This window comes from Eleutherodactylus coqui, chromosome 4 (assembly GCF_035609145.1).
Source record: "Eleutherodactylus coqui strain aEleCoq1 chromosome 4, aEleCoq1.hap1, whole genome shotgun sequence".
NCBI classification, from domain to species: Eukaryota; Metazoa; Chordata; class Amphibia; order Anura; family Eleutherodactylidae; genus Eleutherodactylus; species Eleutherodactylus coqui.
Genome location: NC_089840.1, coordinates 234,414,697 through 234,432,823, shown reverse-complemented (window position 1 = coordinate 234,432,823; position 18,127 = coordinate 234,414,697). Strand labels below are relative to the sequence as shown.

The following is an 18,127-nucleotide window of genomic DNA, read 5'->3' as shown; positions in this document are numbered from 1 at the left end:
GTCAATAGCAGAGATCATATTCTTCTGTCCAAACCCCATAAAGTTTCCTGGTGTGATAACAAAGCTTGACGTCACTTTGAAGCAAGTCCATCACCCAAAAAGCAGTGCAAGACATTGAAGAACAAAGGTCAGGAAGCGACTGTTTACGGCCTAATTAAAATCGCCTAAGACCCAAGGCTCTCCCATGACTTGTGCTGAGATGAGAACCTTCAAGGATAGAAATCTCTTATTTTATCCTGGTTCCTATGAAGTCGAAAGAAGACAGCAACCATAAATATCCTCACTAACTGCTACAACAACAGTACAGCTACCCGGGGTGTAAATGGCTTCTTGGCACCAGCTGTGGAATAGAACGATACACTCATGATGATACATACAATTTCAGGTTATTTTCTACTTGTACTAATGCTACTAATATGGGGGAGTTGTACTACGGATATGAATCCACTACTTTAAAGGGGTTGTCCAAGGTTAGAACAACATGGCTGTTTTCTTCCAAGCACAGCGCCACCCTTGTCCATAGGGTTGTGTGTGATATTGCAGCTAAGCTCCCATTCACTTCAATGGAGCTGAACTGCAATACCACACACAACCCTATGGACAAGGGTGGTGCTTTGTTTGGAAGAAAGTAGCCATGTTTTTCTAACGGTACACAACCCTTTTACTTGCAATATCACAATGGTCCATAGAGGTGCCTAACTGCAAGATCTGCCAAGGTTGAGGTTGCAACCGCATCCAGAGGTCTAAGAGGACCCAAATAGTTTCTTTGTCAATATAAGGAAGTCAGCGCTATAAAATTACATGTTTGGTGGGTACTGTAAGGGCAGGGTCCCACTCTGTGGTAAACCACATGCAGGTAAAACCTCACCCATCCGTGGTAATCAATGGTTGTACAATTTGGTCAAGAATACTACCCTTTCATCAGCACAATGCTCCGACCATTGGCTGCCGCAGATGGGCAGGCTTTTCATCACATATGGGTATAGAATCGTCAGATCCCACCATTACAGATTTTGCTTTGGTATATTGGTTATATGAGAAAATCAAAGGCTTAAAAGGGGTTTCCAGGGAAATACTATTGATGACCTATCATCAGGATAGGTCATGAATAGTTGATTGGCTGGGGTCTGTCGCTTGGAACTCTTCAACAATATTTAAATCCATTTTCACTGCACTGGAAAATATGGTATTTGGTGCAACTTTGTCTACAGAGATATGCAATCAGCGTAAAGCCATACCAAGTTCCTTGACAGCCTATATAATTTAATTACATGACCGCACCTTGTTTGGAAAATTCCTATGAGCTGAACAATCCTCCAGATAGGTCATCAATAGTTCATTGGCATTGGTCCACTGCTTGGGATCCCCGCCGATCAGCTGATCCTCTGAACTGCTGTCAGTGCAGTGGGGCCAGACGCCTGCCTCTGTGGTCAGAGCTGAAAGTGTAATAGACCGCCTTGCCCCAATGAAATTAATGGAAGCAATGACTTCTATTACACTTCCACTCTGACAGCAATAAGGTACCGCAAGTGTAATGGAAGGCCATTGCTTTCAAGGGGAGTGAAGCAGTCTGTTAGATTTCTGGCTCTGACAACCAATAGTAAAGTCTCTCTTAAGATTCATCTACAGTATCTGAATAACTGCAGAACTGATCATAAAAGATATTTTTAAAGGCTGACAGTTATTGTTGCATTTGTGGCCATCCTTAAGGCCCTTTTGCAGATGACGACTATAGCTCAAAAGCCATCTTTTGAGCGATAGCCGTTGCGTGTAAATGTGCGCCCATCGTGCACTTACAGTGCACTTTTCGTCCATCGCTGAGTTCAGCTCAGCTTAAAACCAGTTATCCCTGATAAGAGCGACCGCACGCTGAGTTCTCCGCGGGCAGCGCTGATAACATTCTTTCAGCTGCTGTCCCGCTGGAGAATAGCAACGCATTTAGAGAACAGACCACCCGCTGTTCTCTAAATACATGCAAATGAAGCTAGTTATCTTCTAGTAAGACGATTAGCCCATTAGTAGCTAATGCAAAATGATCGCTCAAAACTGTCAGTTCCTGACGAAGTTTGAGCGATCATCTGAGTGTGTAAATGCACCTCTAGGCCTGGCTCACACGGACACACACGGATTCGGCTGCTAAATCCCACAGCAGAATCCATGCGTCCCTGCAGAAATAGTCATTAAAAGGCATCTTTTTACCTCTCCAGATCCAGCGCGGGTCTCCTCCATGGCGGCCGGCTCTTCTTTCTTCAGCATGGTGGATGTGTACGAGCACGCCGGCTAATATGCCCTGCGCTCCCGCGGATTCACGGCATGTCCGCAGTGACAGCTGCCGGTGTGCCGTGTATGGGACAGTTGCTATTGACTTCAATGGAAGCTGTCCCTGCGGGATCCACAGGAAAATACAGCATGCTGTGATTTCTTCCTGCACGCCGGGAAAAAAATTCACATCCGCATGCAACAAAGCTGCTATGCAGGCGCCCATGTATCCCTATGGGCGGCTTGATTTGCGGATCTCCTGCGTGGATTCCGCAGCTCAAATCCGCCCGTGTGAGCCTGGCCTTAGTCTCATCTTTATCTTTGTTAAGGATATTATCTCTGGTTTATCCCCCATTAGGCTGTTTAAGCTACAAGTTATTACTGTAAAAGCACAAAATGCTCCCTACTATTAGAACAAAAGGTGTAACACACTATTAATGTCTATGTCTTGCACAATGGATAATAAATCTCCCCCAACTGATGAAGAATATTATAAAGTATCGACTTCTCTTGGAAGTATATTGTAAGATAAGACTTATCAACATACATAGGAAATACATCCAAGACAACAGTAATCAGTCAAACATCTGGGGGTCTTCCTACTCCAAGAACACAGCAGTCCTAAGGGGCAACACACAGCTGTATCATTAAATACAATTTATCACTGCACAGCTGGGGCTATGACTTCACTCATATACTATTACTAGATACATTGCTTTAATCTCTATTTGTCCATGTTAATATCTCTACCCCTGTCATCCCTTTGAAATGGTTTAATGTAAATACTAATGACTGTATGTATTATAATAATGTTATTACTAGGTGGCTTTAGATTTCATGCTCCACTAAAAACTGAAAATCCAACTTTAAAAACATTTATGTGCAAGCCGCCCCCCACTCTAAGTGATGCATATAAGGTTTCAAGAAAGCTCTGTTTGCAGGGTCCTACTTCAACTGTCCCTGTAGTGTTCACATACAAAGAAAACCATTATGACTAAAGGATTTCGTTCCTTAAAGGAGTTTTCCAAGAGAAAAACCCATTGGTGATCCATCAAAGAACACCATCACCACCAATAGCAGATCGGCGAGGGTCCACCGCTCAGGACCTCTGTCAATTAAAGGAGATGTCCCGCGCCGAAACGGGTTTTTTTTTTTTTAAACCCCCCCCCCGTTCGGCGCGAGACAACCCCGATGCAGGGGTTAAAAAAACCACCCGCACAGCGCTTACCTGAATCCCGGCGGTCCGGTGACTTCAATACTTACCGCTGAAGATGGCCGCCGGGATCCTCTATCTTCGTGGACCGCAGCTCTTCTGTGCGGTCCACTGCCGATTCCAGCCTCCTGATTGGCTGGAATCGGCACGTGACGGGGCGGAGCTACACGGAGCCCCATAGAGAACAGCAGAAGACCCGGACTGCGCAAGCGCGGCTAATTTGGCCATCGGAGGCCAAAAATTAGTCGGCACCATGGAGACCAGGACGCCAGCAACGGAGCAGGTAAGTATAAAACTTTTTATAACTTCTGTATGGCTCATAATTAATGCACAATGTATATTACAAAGTGCATTATTATGGCCATACAGAAGTGTATAGACCCACTTGCTGCCTCGGGACATCTCCTTTAACTGATGAGAAACTGCTATGGACAGCCAGAACAGTCACATTGCCATCTGTTACGCAGTGGCCCTGGGTTGCTATTGCAGTTCTCTCTCGTTGATGTGAATGGTAAAGAGTTGTAATACCAAACTCGGCCAATGCATTATGATCGGCATTTGGACAGTTCCGGCCATGCATAGCAGTTACTCTTCAGCTGATCGGCAGGGGTCCCAAGTGGTGGATAGCACAATCTGCTATGGGTGACTTATCCTAAGAAGCCACCAATAGTTTTTCGCATGGCTTCCTTTTATAATAAAACCACAACAGTTACGCTGGGTCCATAGGGATATTGGTGACTCTTGATGAACCCCATTGATTTTAATGACATCCATCAGGATTATGGTATTTTTGGCAGTAAGTACAGAGTTAAAAAGACATTCTAGTATTTTGATGGGAGGAATAGCTGACAGAACCTAGACTTATGCGAGTATCACACAGGGTAGGTGGATTGTGTTTAACTATACTCAAGTTTAAAGGGGTTGTCACAAGATTTAAACTGATCCTCTATTTCCATTATAGGGGTAAGTGTCTGATCGATGGGGGCCTCCACTGATCACAAGAACATGGGTCCCATGTCTCCTCATATAAATTACATTGTAGCAGAGCATGTATATTAAGGCTTTATTCAGCTCTATGCGACTGTTGAAGAGGAGCTGAGCACAGCACTCGACTGTCTCAGGCAGTCCCAAAAAGATGAATGGAAAGGAATCATGCATGCTTGACCATGTTTCACTTGTACAGGGTCAAGGGACACCCATTCTTGTGATTGGTGGAGGTTCCAGCAGTCATACCCCCACCAGACACTTAAACCCTATTCTATAAATAGAGGCATTTACTAAAACATTCATCAACTATCCTTTCAATTGGTCCTCAATGTTTAATTGGTGGAGGTCTGACCCCTAGCATCATAATGATGAAGGTTCACATCATAAGGATAGGACATCAATTTTGTTTTAGTCCCAAAAAACCTTTTTCGAGTTTGAGAGTAGTTCTGCTTTAATTAGCTTCCTACGAAAAGATCCCTAATGGGGTAGAAGGAAAGGCATAATTGCTATTCGATAAATTCTCTATAAAATGCTACTTAAAATCTGAAATTTTAGCTGCGGTCACAAAGATGTGAGCAGAGGCTTTATTTCCAGGTCAGGAAGAGCGCTGCTTCTAGAGGCAGCTCAAAGGGCCACTGTACTTCTCCTAATGTTGCGGCTCCCTGGTTCCAAGTTGGCCCCTACTGATCAAACAATGACATAATCCTCCTCATTGGTAGGAAAACCCTTTAAGTTTTGGTGACTGATGTAGATGCCCTGTATTCCACAAAAAAGGTAGTGATTCATTCCATAATTCCTACATCAATGTCACGCCCTAAACCAAAATGTTTGACACAGAAGAATAAAACCCCTTTGAGTTCTGAGCAAATGTACATGAAATGTGTAGGCTACAAATGTGCCCTGGAGGTAAAGAGAAAGAAAATAACAAGCTAGCAATATTATACATGTAAAATGAAAGTACAAAAACATTTTTGCTGACTGTTTACTTACCCTGCCCCAAAAACCCTAAAGGCACCTATTTTAAAAGTATCAGATTCTACAAGCCAAGAAACATCACAAAGGAACCTTCTTCACCAACACAGTTTGGCAGCTCTCACCGCCTCCTAATTTAAATGGCACATCTGCTAAATACCAGATGCCTGAAAGCCTGTCTTTATCTTGTGTCCCTTACAGAACTCCCACTCCTCTTGACCTCACTGCCGGGAACATAGAAGCCTCATCCAGACTGCTAGCCTACGCCACTTCTGAGGAACAGGCCCAGTTTCTTTTGCCATTACTTTCCCTGTGCTCTGTAAAAATCATAGAACACATGCACAGTGTGTTAAGACAATGATGCACAAAAAAGCTTCATTTTTTCTTGTTACTACAAAGTTTCTTGCCTGAGATCGGAACAAAAAAACCCTCTTTAATATACGAGTTCCAGATGTCCCACAAAGCTTTCCTTACTCATCAATATTATCATCTAGCTGGACTTCCCAGGATCCACTGATGTTCAGCTTGTTGTTAAACCATGAGCCAATAAAGGTACTCGTAGATTCTTCATTGGTAGAATGATAGCTCCCTCAAGGTTCCCATACGCTTTGAACATTCAACAACTATTAGATGAATGATCATTCTTCGAATAGCTGCGTCATACACATGAATGTTCAGCTCAGTCTAACGTTCATGAGTTTAGGGAGTTAAAGAGGTTAATCCAGTTGTAAACTATTGATGGTCTTATCCTTTGGATAGGCCATCCAAAGTGGATCACTGAGGGTCTGCTGCCAAGGACACCAGTCAATCAGCTGTTCTCTGGCCAACTGTACTCCTACACAGAGCGGATTTCGGTAGTAAGCAGAAATCTTTGTTCATTCTGCAGTGGCCATGCTTGGTATTGCAGCCATTCACTTTAATAGAAATCTTGCCTGTAATACAAAGTCTGACCCCTGCAGTTGGAACAGAGCTGTTTGCTTCTGGAAGAAAAGAGCACCGTGCATAAGCACCAGTCCTGAGGATAACTGATTGGTGAAAGACCTGGGCACTGGGCCTCCACTTATCTACTATTGATGACTTATTTCAAGGACAGGCCACCACCAATTTTCAACTAGACAATCCCTTTTAGTCACAGCCAGACAGGTCTATTTGCTTATCTCTCAGGGAATAAAAGGATCAGGCATTGAAATTCAATGTCTCCTATCCTTCTTTCCACCAATACCATCTGTCAGCCATGTTTGAAAGCTGAACATCCCCCGACATAATCTGTTGAAAGTTGAGCTTCCACCACAGAGAGTCTTATCCGACCTTGCTGTTATCGGTAGGGTTGGACAACTAAATTTTAATTTGTATGGGGTCCTTTAGTGTAAGTAACCACCAGGAAGGGATGAGAAAAGGAACAGGAGAAGGCTTTGGACCATGTGAGTGAATAAAAAGCTACTACCTGAGAGCTAATATAAATGCTAAATGTATAGGTCTCTGATGAATGACGGGAAAGTCAATGGCGCCGCTTCAAAAAAATAGGATCTGTGACTAATTAAGTGCTCAAATCTAATGTACATTGGGACTAAACAGGTCCTTTTGTCAAGAAAATACTTTTGGTTCTGAGGGACTACTATTATCCACTGAAGTCAATGGATGCCATACACTGCTTAATTGAGCAATCACCCAGTGCCTGTCATCAATCAAAACATGCATACTGCAAGCCGAGAGAACCTCAATATCAGTTTAAGTCTTGAGAACTCACAATGTTAAATGGGTTTCCAAACTTGGGAAGACCTTGAGAAAGATCTTCTCCCAAAATTCCCAGTAAGCTCCTTAAGCAGGTTTCTAAGACAGTAACATTCCATAGGACAGATCGTGTATATTTGATAGGTAGGTGTGGCATGAACTGTGATACCAGTCAGAGTTGCTTAAATGGACGAGTCTCTGGGTCTATGCTTAAAATGAACAGAACTACCCGTCACTGTACCGATTAGCGAAGCTCTAGAGGTCAGACCCCCACCAATCAAATATCGATGGCCTACAGTATTCTAAATACCAATGCTATAGCTCTGGGGTACCTTGATCTTGTATAAATACCTATATTTTTTGAATTACCTTAAAAAGCTTCTGCTTTTGGTTCAATGTACTTAATTGAAAAGCAAGAAAAAAAATTAGATGCATCAACGAGGAGATGGGCAGCATTTCATTTATAGCACAGATTAAGGACAGTGCCGTAACCAACCCAAATAATTTTCCCACACATAGAGCAGAAGTATCATCACAGACACTTTGGAAAACTCTACTGATAAAGAATGGTTACAGACATGAAAGAAAGTTTATGGTTGTCTGCAAATTCTCAATGGAAACAAATCCCGATAGATTGATTAGCAAGTTATAAGGGAATGTGGAGCATGAAGGTCTCAGATCTTAGGTGGCTTTCACATGACTACTGATGTAAAATATGTCCAGTTTTCTGTTGCACTAATATATCTTCATGTTGAGCAGTCAGTTGGTTTTATCTGTCAAGTGATTCATGGCCTTATCTTGCAATGATGTCCAGATGGGAGATTTCATTATTTTCAGTTAATTGAGAATTGTTGCAAATACTATAACTCTTCATATTATTCATAAGAAATGGAGAAAATAATACTTCACCAATATAGCATCTTTATGAATTCTGTTATGCATAGTTTGGCTATTACATGAGCGTTAACGGCGTGTAATAGTGCCAATTGTCAGGCTGCACCTGAGCTTGTAGGCTCAGTCCGGCAATTGTTGGGAAAACGCAAGCGCTAATGGCAGCCACTAACCCTTGTGTAATAGCACCCTTTGATCCCAGCAAATTGCCTTAAACTGGCCATAGACAGAAGAGCAGCTGAACAGTTGTTTCTTTAGACAATTAGCACCACTGATTAACCAATTATCATACAGACTTCAGAATGTTCATATTAATTTATTTGAAGGCCCATAGCTGATTCAGCTGAGTGGATGCTGCTGAAGTTGACAGTGCCCTTTCATATTTGATGGTCTAGCCAAAAAAAAACAGGGCCCAGACAATATCAATCCACCAGTATAAAACTGCATCTCTACAATGCATGATACTCATGTGTTAAATATATCCAGTAACTTGTAGAAATAACCACAAGTGCTGCTAGGTTTTATTTCACCCGGGGCAAAAAGTTTGCTTCCTCTAGCTCCCCATACACATCATGGAAAATTCATGGGATTAGCAGACTATCGCATGTGTATGAGGGCCTCCCGACTCTCAGGAAGAAAAAGGATTGGGCATAATAAATTTCATTGCCGCATCCTTTAGTCCTCATGTCCACGGGGAAAATCAGGCCTGCTACGGATTCTCCATGGAGAATCCGCAGCGAGTCCCTCCTGCCCCGCGGACATGAGGGCTGAAAATAAGAATAAAGTCACCTTCTGTGGTCCGTGTGTGTCTTCCCTTCTTCGCGGCCGGATCTTCTTTCTTGGTTCCTGGCGGATGTGCTCGGCACGCCGTCTGCATGCCGCGTGCCGCGCGCATGTTCCGGGCACATCCGCCGGGCCGAAGAAAGAAGTTTCCGGCCGCGAAGGAAGGAAGACACGCATCGCCCGGAGCAGGTGAGTTTAATTCAGGCGCAGGTCTCCTGCGGATCCGGACGGCTTCCATAGGCTTCAATAGAAGCCCGTCCCCGCGGGAGACCCGCACCTAAATGGAGCATGTCCGGATTTTTTCTCGCACGCGGGAGGCGCGCCTGCAGGGAAAAATGACATCCGCAGGTATTTAACTACCTGTGGGTGTCTTATGCATCCCTATGGTGCGCAGATTCGCGTGCGGGAAAAACGCTGCGGATTCAAAATCTTAATTTGCCCGTGGACATGAGGCCTTAGTTCCTCCTGGAGACAATCCACTACCAGAGAGATCTGGCAGCAGCTTTCTTCACTCTGCTTTTGTTGTAAACAAAAGTGCTTTGCTCAACTGAGCGTGTATGTATACATACATAGAGGTTGGGAGAAACAGCTGTTGGCCAAATGAGTTTATCAGCTATTGAAGGCGTACGTGCACCTTTAACCCTGTATCTGAATACTATGGCTAAGACAGAGTAACTTCTTACTGCCCTCCTGGTACCCAGCACTGGTGACGCATGCCCCACAAGTTGCCTTCCCCCAAGCTTCGACTTTGGATTGACAATGCACATAACTTAACAAAATCATCATTAAAGGGGTTCGGTCATTAAAAAAGACAAATTCTATACTTACCTATTCCTCCTCCGTTAGTCTACTTACCAGAGCTTCACCTCCCCTATCTTCTCCTGTCTCTTGCAGTCCGGGAGAGGGGGGGGGGGGTCACCTCACCATCAGCTGCCTGATTCTTCTCCTTCATGTGAGGTTACGTACATTCACAAGCAGTCTTTTTCCTGCCAGCCAAGGTACATTACGTCACAGTTCACAGACCAGCAGGGGGAGTGCTGATCTACTTCACAGACTGGTCATGCAAGCTGCCTCTGAAATAGATCAGAATTCCTTCCTAGGCAGTAAACAATACAGCAAAGGCACATGACCTTCAATGATCCGTCTGGAAGAGAATGCGAGAAATGCAGACTTCATAACAAGCCAGTTGCGTGCAGTGAGGTGACCCCAGGGGCACTGCAGAAGCTCAGCCAGGATAAGATGTGGTAAGGAGACTGATGGGGGAAGAATAGGAGAGTATACATTTTTTTTTTATGACAAAACTCCTTTAAGTGTCTGTAAATAATCATGGTGGACAAAAGAGTAGAAAAATTGTCCTCTGGTGCTTTCTAAATGTTGTGACCACAAAAAGCATTTTACATCTTAAGAAATTACAAAATAATGTAGTGAATTTATAATTTCGACGTGTTTTGCAAAATAAATTTTAAACATCCATCATATAAAAAAATTGCACGTTAAATGAAAATGGCTTTAGACAGATACTTGTCAGGTTGTACTGCTGGTCTCTGTGTTGTATTTCAGGGTTCGAGGAGTACACCTTCACAGGTAGGGGTTAATTGAGCTGCCTTGGTGTGGTTGCTCAGGTCAGCCAATCTCCTGGGTCTGGTTGAAGATATATACCCCAGCCCCTCTTCAAAAGAAAGCTGTATTTCCTCAGTCTTGGCTTCCTGTATTTGTGTCATGTGAGCTTGCAGCTTGCTATGTGTGTAGTGTCCTGTGCTGCCTGATTATGTGTCTTGATAGAGTAGGGACCACAAGACACAAGGAGCCTTGATCGTGGCCTTGCAGCTTAAGTTTATTAGCCAATGTACGAACTAATCCCTCATTTTTATATTCAGCTTTACTATCTGCTTTAGTGTGCGAAGTTGAGTAGTAAGTGTGTTTGTCATCTGTCAGTTACCTGTTTGTGCATTGGGTTTATCTGTACTTGTGCTGGTTCCATGTACCACCTATTCTGGGAGAGCCAGGGCCGAGATTCCAGCATGGGGCCACCTTTATCGAAACAATCGCTCCACTTATAGGTAGGGCCAAGTCATTTTCCCTGTAGCATAGGGTCAGTTTTCTTATCCTGGGTCTCCTAACCAGTGTCCTCGGGTCCCGTTTGTGTGAGCCTGGTGCTTAGTTGCCCACACAAACGTAACAATACTATTGTATAGCATCAATAATCCAAAGCCAATGCTCCAGAATTTCAACTAATTTTGCATCCAACACTTTCAATGATTCTTAGAAACCAAAGTATTATTGATGTATCCAAACTACTTACATGTTTTTTTTTAGGTATTAGGTCTTTAAGTTTACATGACCAAGTTACAAATTTTCTGTGTGTGAGTCTTTTCACAAACTTGATCTACAGGTGCCTCCCAGAACTTTTCCCCTTAGCATAAACAACCAGTATGCTGACATTTCTTGCTCCATGAGCGCTGATGTGATGCCAACATCATTGAAACCTGCCGTTACAATAACTTTCATCCCAACTGTATGCTACTACAAATATTGTGTATCTGTTTACCTGTATTGGTTTTATGTAACATTGAAAGTATATTTCTTTTATAGCACCCCTGTACAATAGCAGGACAAACCTTGATAATTGGGAAAATGTACAGTATCAAAGCATTTAGTATGTCTCAGGATTTTCAATTTGGACCCCTCAGCCCACGTTCTAAGGATATCTGACACCAACAAGAGGCTCTGTGTACATATCGTTTTAGCAGATTCAAGTTGTTCACAGCCATTTACTAATTGGATGTTGCAATATAAAAATAGTGCAAAAGCATTACTTCCAGAAAATAATTAACATTACTCATTACCCTTAACTGTAACGGAGCAGGAAGGAACAGGATATTGAACTGAAGATAAATGAGCCAAGATCAAGTAGAAATTTGCATGGTAATAGATTTCTAATTAAGTCAGGTTACGGCTGCAACAACTGACTGATCGCTGTTCAATTACCCTTGGGGCACCGTGAACTGTAACTTTTGTTGCGGTAGAACAACTACTCTTTCATCTTCTTGGCAGTTAAACTGATATGTTTTGGCGGGTTAGTGGGAGGAATCCCCTAGAAATGTTAGCATCATAAGGGTGGTTCCAAACACAGGTTTTGTGGCAGTTTTTTAATGCATTTTTTTGAGTCGAAGCCAGAAGTGCATCCAGTAAGAATGAGATGTAAAAGTTCCCCCTTTGCACTTCCCATATCTTTTGAATTTACTTATGAATTTGACTCAAAAGAACCTCATGAACTGCCACAAAAAATCTGCGGGAAATCATCCTAATACAGTGTCACAACAACTGGATAACTCCTAGTGTAAGGAGCAAAACCCTAACCAATGTATTTATATGTGAAGGTGGACCACAAGTTTAGCAGAATGGGCTACTGTGTTCAAAAGCAAAGCATATGAAAAATACCAAAATGTTGTCCTTGGGAACTTTTAGGATACATGCTTATATTTTCTACACAGGCGCAACTCCCACGGAATTTAATAGAAGATGTGCCTGCAATACCAACTTGGGCCACTGCACTGCAGACAGCGCCATCTGCTTCCTGCACTGTCCATGCCAACAGGATCAGCTGAACGTTGGGGATACCAAGCTTCAGACCCCCACCAATCATGTATTGATGACTTATCCTCTATGGAAAACATGCCACTGCATAATAGCTGTTAAATTAGATACTAGTAATAGAATCTAATATAGAGAAAACAATATGCTTGCTCTTTCATATTAATTTATATTATAATATATGTATTCCAAATATAGAAGAGCAAAACTCCACAATGAGCAATTATCAACTTAAAGAGGACCCATCACTCTGGTTGCACATAACAAGAACTAGGCTTGGGGTTTCCCAAGATATCAATGTAAGAGTCAGACTGCAGCACAAAACCCACTTAGCTGATTGGACCCATACTTATCGGAATGGTCTTTTGCATCCTAGGAAGTTTTCTTAACAATCAATTATAGAAATGTCAGATTATTTAAAGGGGTACAATAAAAGGAACACCAAATACAAAAAATATACAGTGGACAAGATGTGCTTGTTCTGTCCAATTAACCGGCCAACTAAAGAGTGACAGCACTTTTTTCAAACTTTTGACATGTCACAGCGACATGTCAAAAGTCTCGATCATTGATGGTCCCGTTGCTGAGAACCCCGCTGATCACAAGAATAAGGGGGCTGCAGTGCTCACCCAAATGCTGTGCGCCTTCGGAAGACTTTGCTGCCTGTCAGCTATTATTGGCGGGTGAAGATGGACTCATAGAGGTCTAAGGGCATCTTCCATAGACCTCCATGGGTCCATCTCTAGTTGCTGATAGGAGCCAACAGCCAAACGGATACAGTGAAAAGGTGAGCGCTGCAGTCCCCTTGTTTCAGCAACCAGCAGCGGTCTCAGCAGTGAGACCCCCACTGATCAAAATCTTTGACATGTTGCTCGGACGTCAACATTTTGAAAAAAAAGTGTTGCTTTTCTTTAAAGGGATTTTCAACTTCTAGCCATGGATGACCTATCCTCATCAGTAACAGATTCGCTGGGTCTGCCACCGGGCACTCCCGCTGACTGGTATCTAAGTATACAGAGCAGCTTTTCTGCTAGAAGCAGGCTGCTTAATCCACTGTTCCATGGCCCTGGTTGGTACTGAAGTGAATAGGACTTAGACGGTAATACCAATGTAGGCCACCACGCAATGTACAGAGCTGTCTGCTTCCGGCAGCAAAATAGCTTTGTACACTAAGGACCTTTTTACATGGGACGACCAGTTGGGTGCACAAAGCTCGATAGTCATCTCAGCAACACAATGAATGGACGCAGAGCGGGCCGAGGATCATTTTGGCCCAACTACCTCTATTCACAGTAAATAGGCAGTCGTATATAAATGAATGATTTCCTGTTTACATGGAACCTTCGTCGTTCAGTCGGTACATACATTTACACTTAATGATAATCGTTTAGATTCTCGCTGGATCACAGGAATCTGAACTATTGTGGGTTGTGTAAAAGGGCCCTAAGACAAGATTTATAACTGATCTCTGGGGATCCTGGACTGGGAACTCCCTCCAATCTGATATTGATGATCTATCTTGAGAAATAGGTCAATTGCTAGAAGTGGGACAACCTCTTTTAATAGGGTAGTACACATCAAGCTGCTTGAGTTTGTCACCAGCCAGTATCAATTTACTGTATGCAGATACAAGAAGAGCTTTATGAAGTGACTGAGTGCACCAAGTGTGGGGTTATTGATAGAAGAAGGCTTCAAATTCACCGTTTAGACAGAAAACTCAATTAAACATTCTGATGAACTGCAGTAACCAGGCAGCAGTGCATTATGGGAACTATTAATGTGAGCACATAAACAAATGGAATGTTTTTAAGTATAAAGAAATGCAATGTACAACGTAGAGTACACAAAAAAATCTCCACTTACTCCTTTGGTGGATCCAGGTCTTCAGGCCGAGCTTCAAAGAACCTTAAAACCTCTTCACATCGTGATATATGTGCCGGCAATTTAACTAGAGCCTGAAAAGAAAGAAAAAACAATGCTGTGGTTGGACAAATAAAGTATCTGGTACACTCTTTGTACAAAAAAATCAAGTACCTAGAAGGAGTTGTTGTTGGCTGTAAACCTCAGCATGCAGTTTCATCTCAGGCAGATGTGCAAATGATTAGAGTTGTGGTGTGATTAGATGAACGGTCTTGCCACCTGAGGCCCTAAAATTGGTTCCACCCATGGCCTAGAAAAAGGATCTCAGAGGCTCCTTGTGTAAAGTGCACCTCTTTTTCTGCTTGAGTAGAGCTTGCTGACCATTACGCAAACTATGATACAATCAAAGTGCGTGAACAGAGTTTGAGAGGGGTGCATTACTGGAATGTGAGAAGCTGGATGGTCTTATTGACGAACTGCCCACTGCCTGGGCCGTTCTGACCAGACTGTTGGGAGGTGTTTGGACCAGTGAATGCATAATGGCACACACAAGGCAACTGGGCTCAGGACACCCTTCGACAGACCACCAATAGAGAGGATCATCTGATCAACTGACAAGCATGAGCTGCTCCAATTGTTCCATTGTCTGCCATCCAGATATAATTGGTGTCATCATTACTGGTCCCTGTGTCTGTCAGGACCATTTCCAGGCACTTGGCTGAAGACCATTTATGAGTACTGCCTCTGACACTCACCCTTTGCAGTGATGTCGTGTTTCCTTTCATGGTGGATTCCAAGAGGCATCTTCCAGCAGAATAATGCTCAGCTGCACACACAAGGGGGTCACAGGAATGTCTCCACAACATTGCCACACTTCTGTGGCCTGCCCGGTCACCAGATTTATCGCCAACAGAACATGTATAGGACCATCTAGGATGCCCACTTTGACAGCCTACGAGTTTGCACGATCTAAAGGCTCACTTACATCAGAAGTGGACTGATATACTGCAGGATATGATAAGGAACCGTTATGCCTCCATGCGAGACGGTATCACACCTTGTATCCAAGCTAGAGGCGGTACAACAGAAAGTTTCAATCCATTCCGACAACTTCTAGGTGCTTGATTTTTTTTTTTTTTGATAATGAGTGTACAATATTATAATTAGTAACATGATCTTACCCTGCAATACTCATCAATGGGCTTAAGTCTTTTCACAGCTACATCACGTATATGGCTCCTCCGGAACAATATTTTACCTAGAATTAGAAAAAAAATACTGTTGAAATCAAGGTGATTAGAGGCACAAATTTTAAAGGTTTTTCTGGGCAAATCCTATTGATGACCAATCTTCCAGATAGATCATCACTAGTTAATCGCTAGGGATCCAAGGCAATCAGCCGACTGTCCGTCCCGCTGTCAGTGCAGCGTGGCCAGATGTTGTCATTGGGGTCGGAGGGCTTCACTGCCATTAAAATCAATGGGCGATAAGTCAATAATAGAATTTGCCTGGAAAACTCCTTTAAAGAGAACTGTTTGCTACAATAGGATTAGTATTCCCCACATGAACCATGATAGCATACCACAACAACCACCACAAACCTCACCAACACCCAAAAGATTGGAGATAACGGTTGGTGGTTACTGTAGTTGTATATTAAAATATTCAACTATTGTAAAGGTATAACATAAAATCATCTCTTCAAAGAGTCCGAACATCCATGGAATGCTCTATTGACACATACAACCAGGGGCGTAACTATAGAGGATGCAGGGGATGCGGTTGCACCCGGGCCCAGGAGCCTTAGGGGGCCCATAAGGCCTCTCTTCTTCATATAGGGAGCCCAGTACTATGAGTAAAGCATTATAGTTGGGGGCCCTGTTACAAGTTATGCCTCTGCATACAACGCTTGGACTATTATACCGGTCTTTTTTAAGCAACGTGTGTAGCTATGAAATACGATGTATGTGTGTAGTTAACGTGTTCTTTTAGGCTTGTGGTTGTTGCAGCTTACCATTTCAACTACAAACTATGATTTATTCCATTCAGACTGTGTGTTTGCAGCAGAATGAGTCGCTACTACAGGGGTCACAAACCGATTCTGAACGCTGTATGGTATATTCATTACGAATTTGTATAGCTTTGGAAAATCATTTTTTATTCTATAAACATGCAGAAAGTGTTCATGTCGTATAAAGTTTCAAGCTTTAAGTAGGTGACTCATGCTGCCCTATCTGAGGGAAGTGTAGGACAGAGAAATAGAAGCTGTGCTTATGATACAGTATACAGGTCTATGTGGTTTTAAGGAAGATTAAGTAGGATTTCTGTATAAGCAGAGTAAAGGGCCTATAACATGGCTTAATAACCAGGCAAGAACATTAACCCAAACCTTTGCCCAACCATTGGCTGTTTAAAAGTGCAAATGATCAGGCAATGAACCAGTGAACGGTCGATCATTGACTGAATGGCTCATTTATGCAAGCATAGAAATGCTCGCTTGTCTAATCCCTCATCCCCGCCAGTGTAAAAACGGACATCATGACAGCTGTATGGGAACGATCATTTATCTATTATACTTTCCCCAGAAAATAAGACCTACCCTGAAAATAAGTCCTACCCCGATTTTAAGGGAGGCTTGAAATATAAGCCCCACCCTAAAAATAAGATTACATTTCCTAGCAGGGTTCCACTATTTTAGTTCACTCGACACTAGTCCTAAAGACCATAAAATCCCTGTATGGAAGGGCTTAAACAGGACTTTCATGGGGCTTAGACAGTAGTATACCATAGCTTTAGGGGTTCTGGTAAACTTCTGGTTCAGTAAAACTAATTCGCAAAAGTTCGGCTAACCAGCTGAACCAAAGTTTTCAAAAGTTTGCCCATCATCAGAAGCAACATCATTTAATCAAGACTACCATCTTAGTAGAGATGAGCGAATATAGTCGCTAAGGCACATTACTTGAGCGAGTAGTGCCTTAGCCGGGTATCTCCCTGCTCGTCTCTAAAGATTCGGGGGGCGGGAAGGAACGGAGGGGAGATCTCTCTCTCTCCCCCCCGCGCTCCCCGCCGCAACTCCCCTGTCACCCGCGCCGGCCCCCGAATCTTTAGAGACGAGCAGGGAGATACTCAGCTAAGGCACTACTCGCTCGAGTAATGTGTCTTAGCGAATATACTCACTCATCTCTACATCTTAGCCATTTATTAAAAGTATATTTTTCCATTCGATTTCTATAGTTTGACCAATTTTATGATATTATGAGCTATTATGAGATATTTCTAGAACAAGGCATAGAAAATGTAAGCACTGAGCAAGCACAGCAACCAACTTTGCAACAGTGAAAGAGTTGAAACAAATCATATCTCCAGTTTGCAAGCAAATATATAGTTCACATTAAAAGGTGAATGGTGATGTGGATATAAAAAAAAAACTGGGCAATTGATACCATGTATCCCTGTGGCTATGGAGTCCGAAGAACTGAGAAAATTACTAATACTTTTCATTCAACTTTATTTTTCTTATCCTAAGTTTCATGCTAGATGATGGCGCCAAACCCTGCGTACCACTGAGTAGCCAATAAATTCATACACGAAAGATAGGAGATTTATCATTTCTACCCACTGAGTAGTAAATAGACCTTACAAAGATCCCATTTAAAAAGCTCACATGCTGCTTGCACTGGAAAGTGCCAAGGTTTTTGTAAAACTAGTACTGACTTTGCTAATGCGAACCAAGGTGCACAACGGTGTCCAACAATATCCATCTGTCCCAACAGTGGGACCATTGTGCAATTAAATGAAAGTCATTTGTCCAACTGGCAAGTGCTGTGATGTCTTGAA

At 42.8% G+C, this 18,127-nt stretch overlaps 1 protein-coding gene across 3 annotated transcripts in view; it reads right to left on the bottom strand.

The window, feature by feature from the left end:
- The window catches only part of SH3PXD2A (SH3 and PX domains 2A), a 327,632-nt gene that overhangs the window by 156,246 nt on the left and 153,259 nt on the right, over positions 1-18,127 (bottom strand). For all 3 annotated transcript variants that reach the window (XM_066600881.1, XM_066600883.1, XM_066600884.1), the window contains 2 exons: positions 15,472-15,548; positions 14,294-14,385 (listed from right to left, as the gene is read on the bottom strand). In XM_066600881.1, the coding sequence (XP_066456978.1) occupies positions 14,294-14,385; positions 15,472-15,548 (169 nt within the window). The remainder of the gene's footprint in view (positions 1-14,293; positions 14,386-15,471; positions 15,549-18,127) is intronic.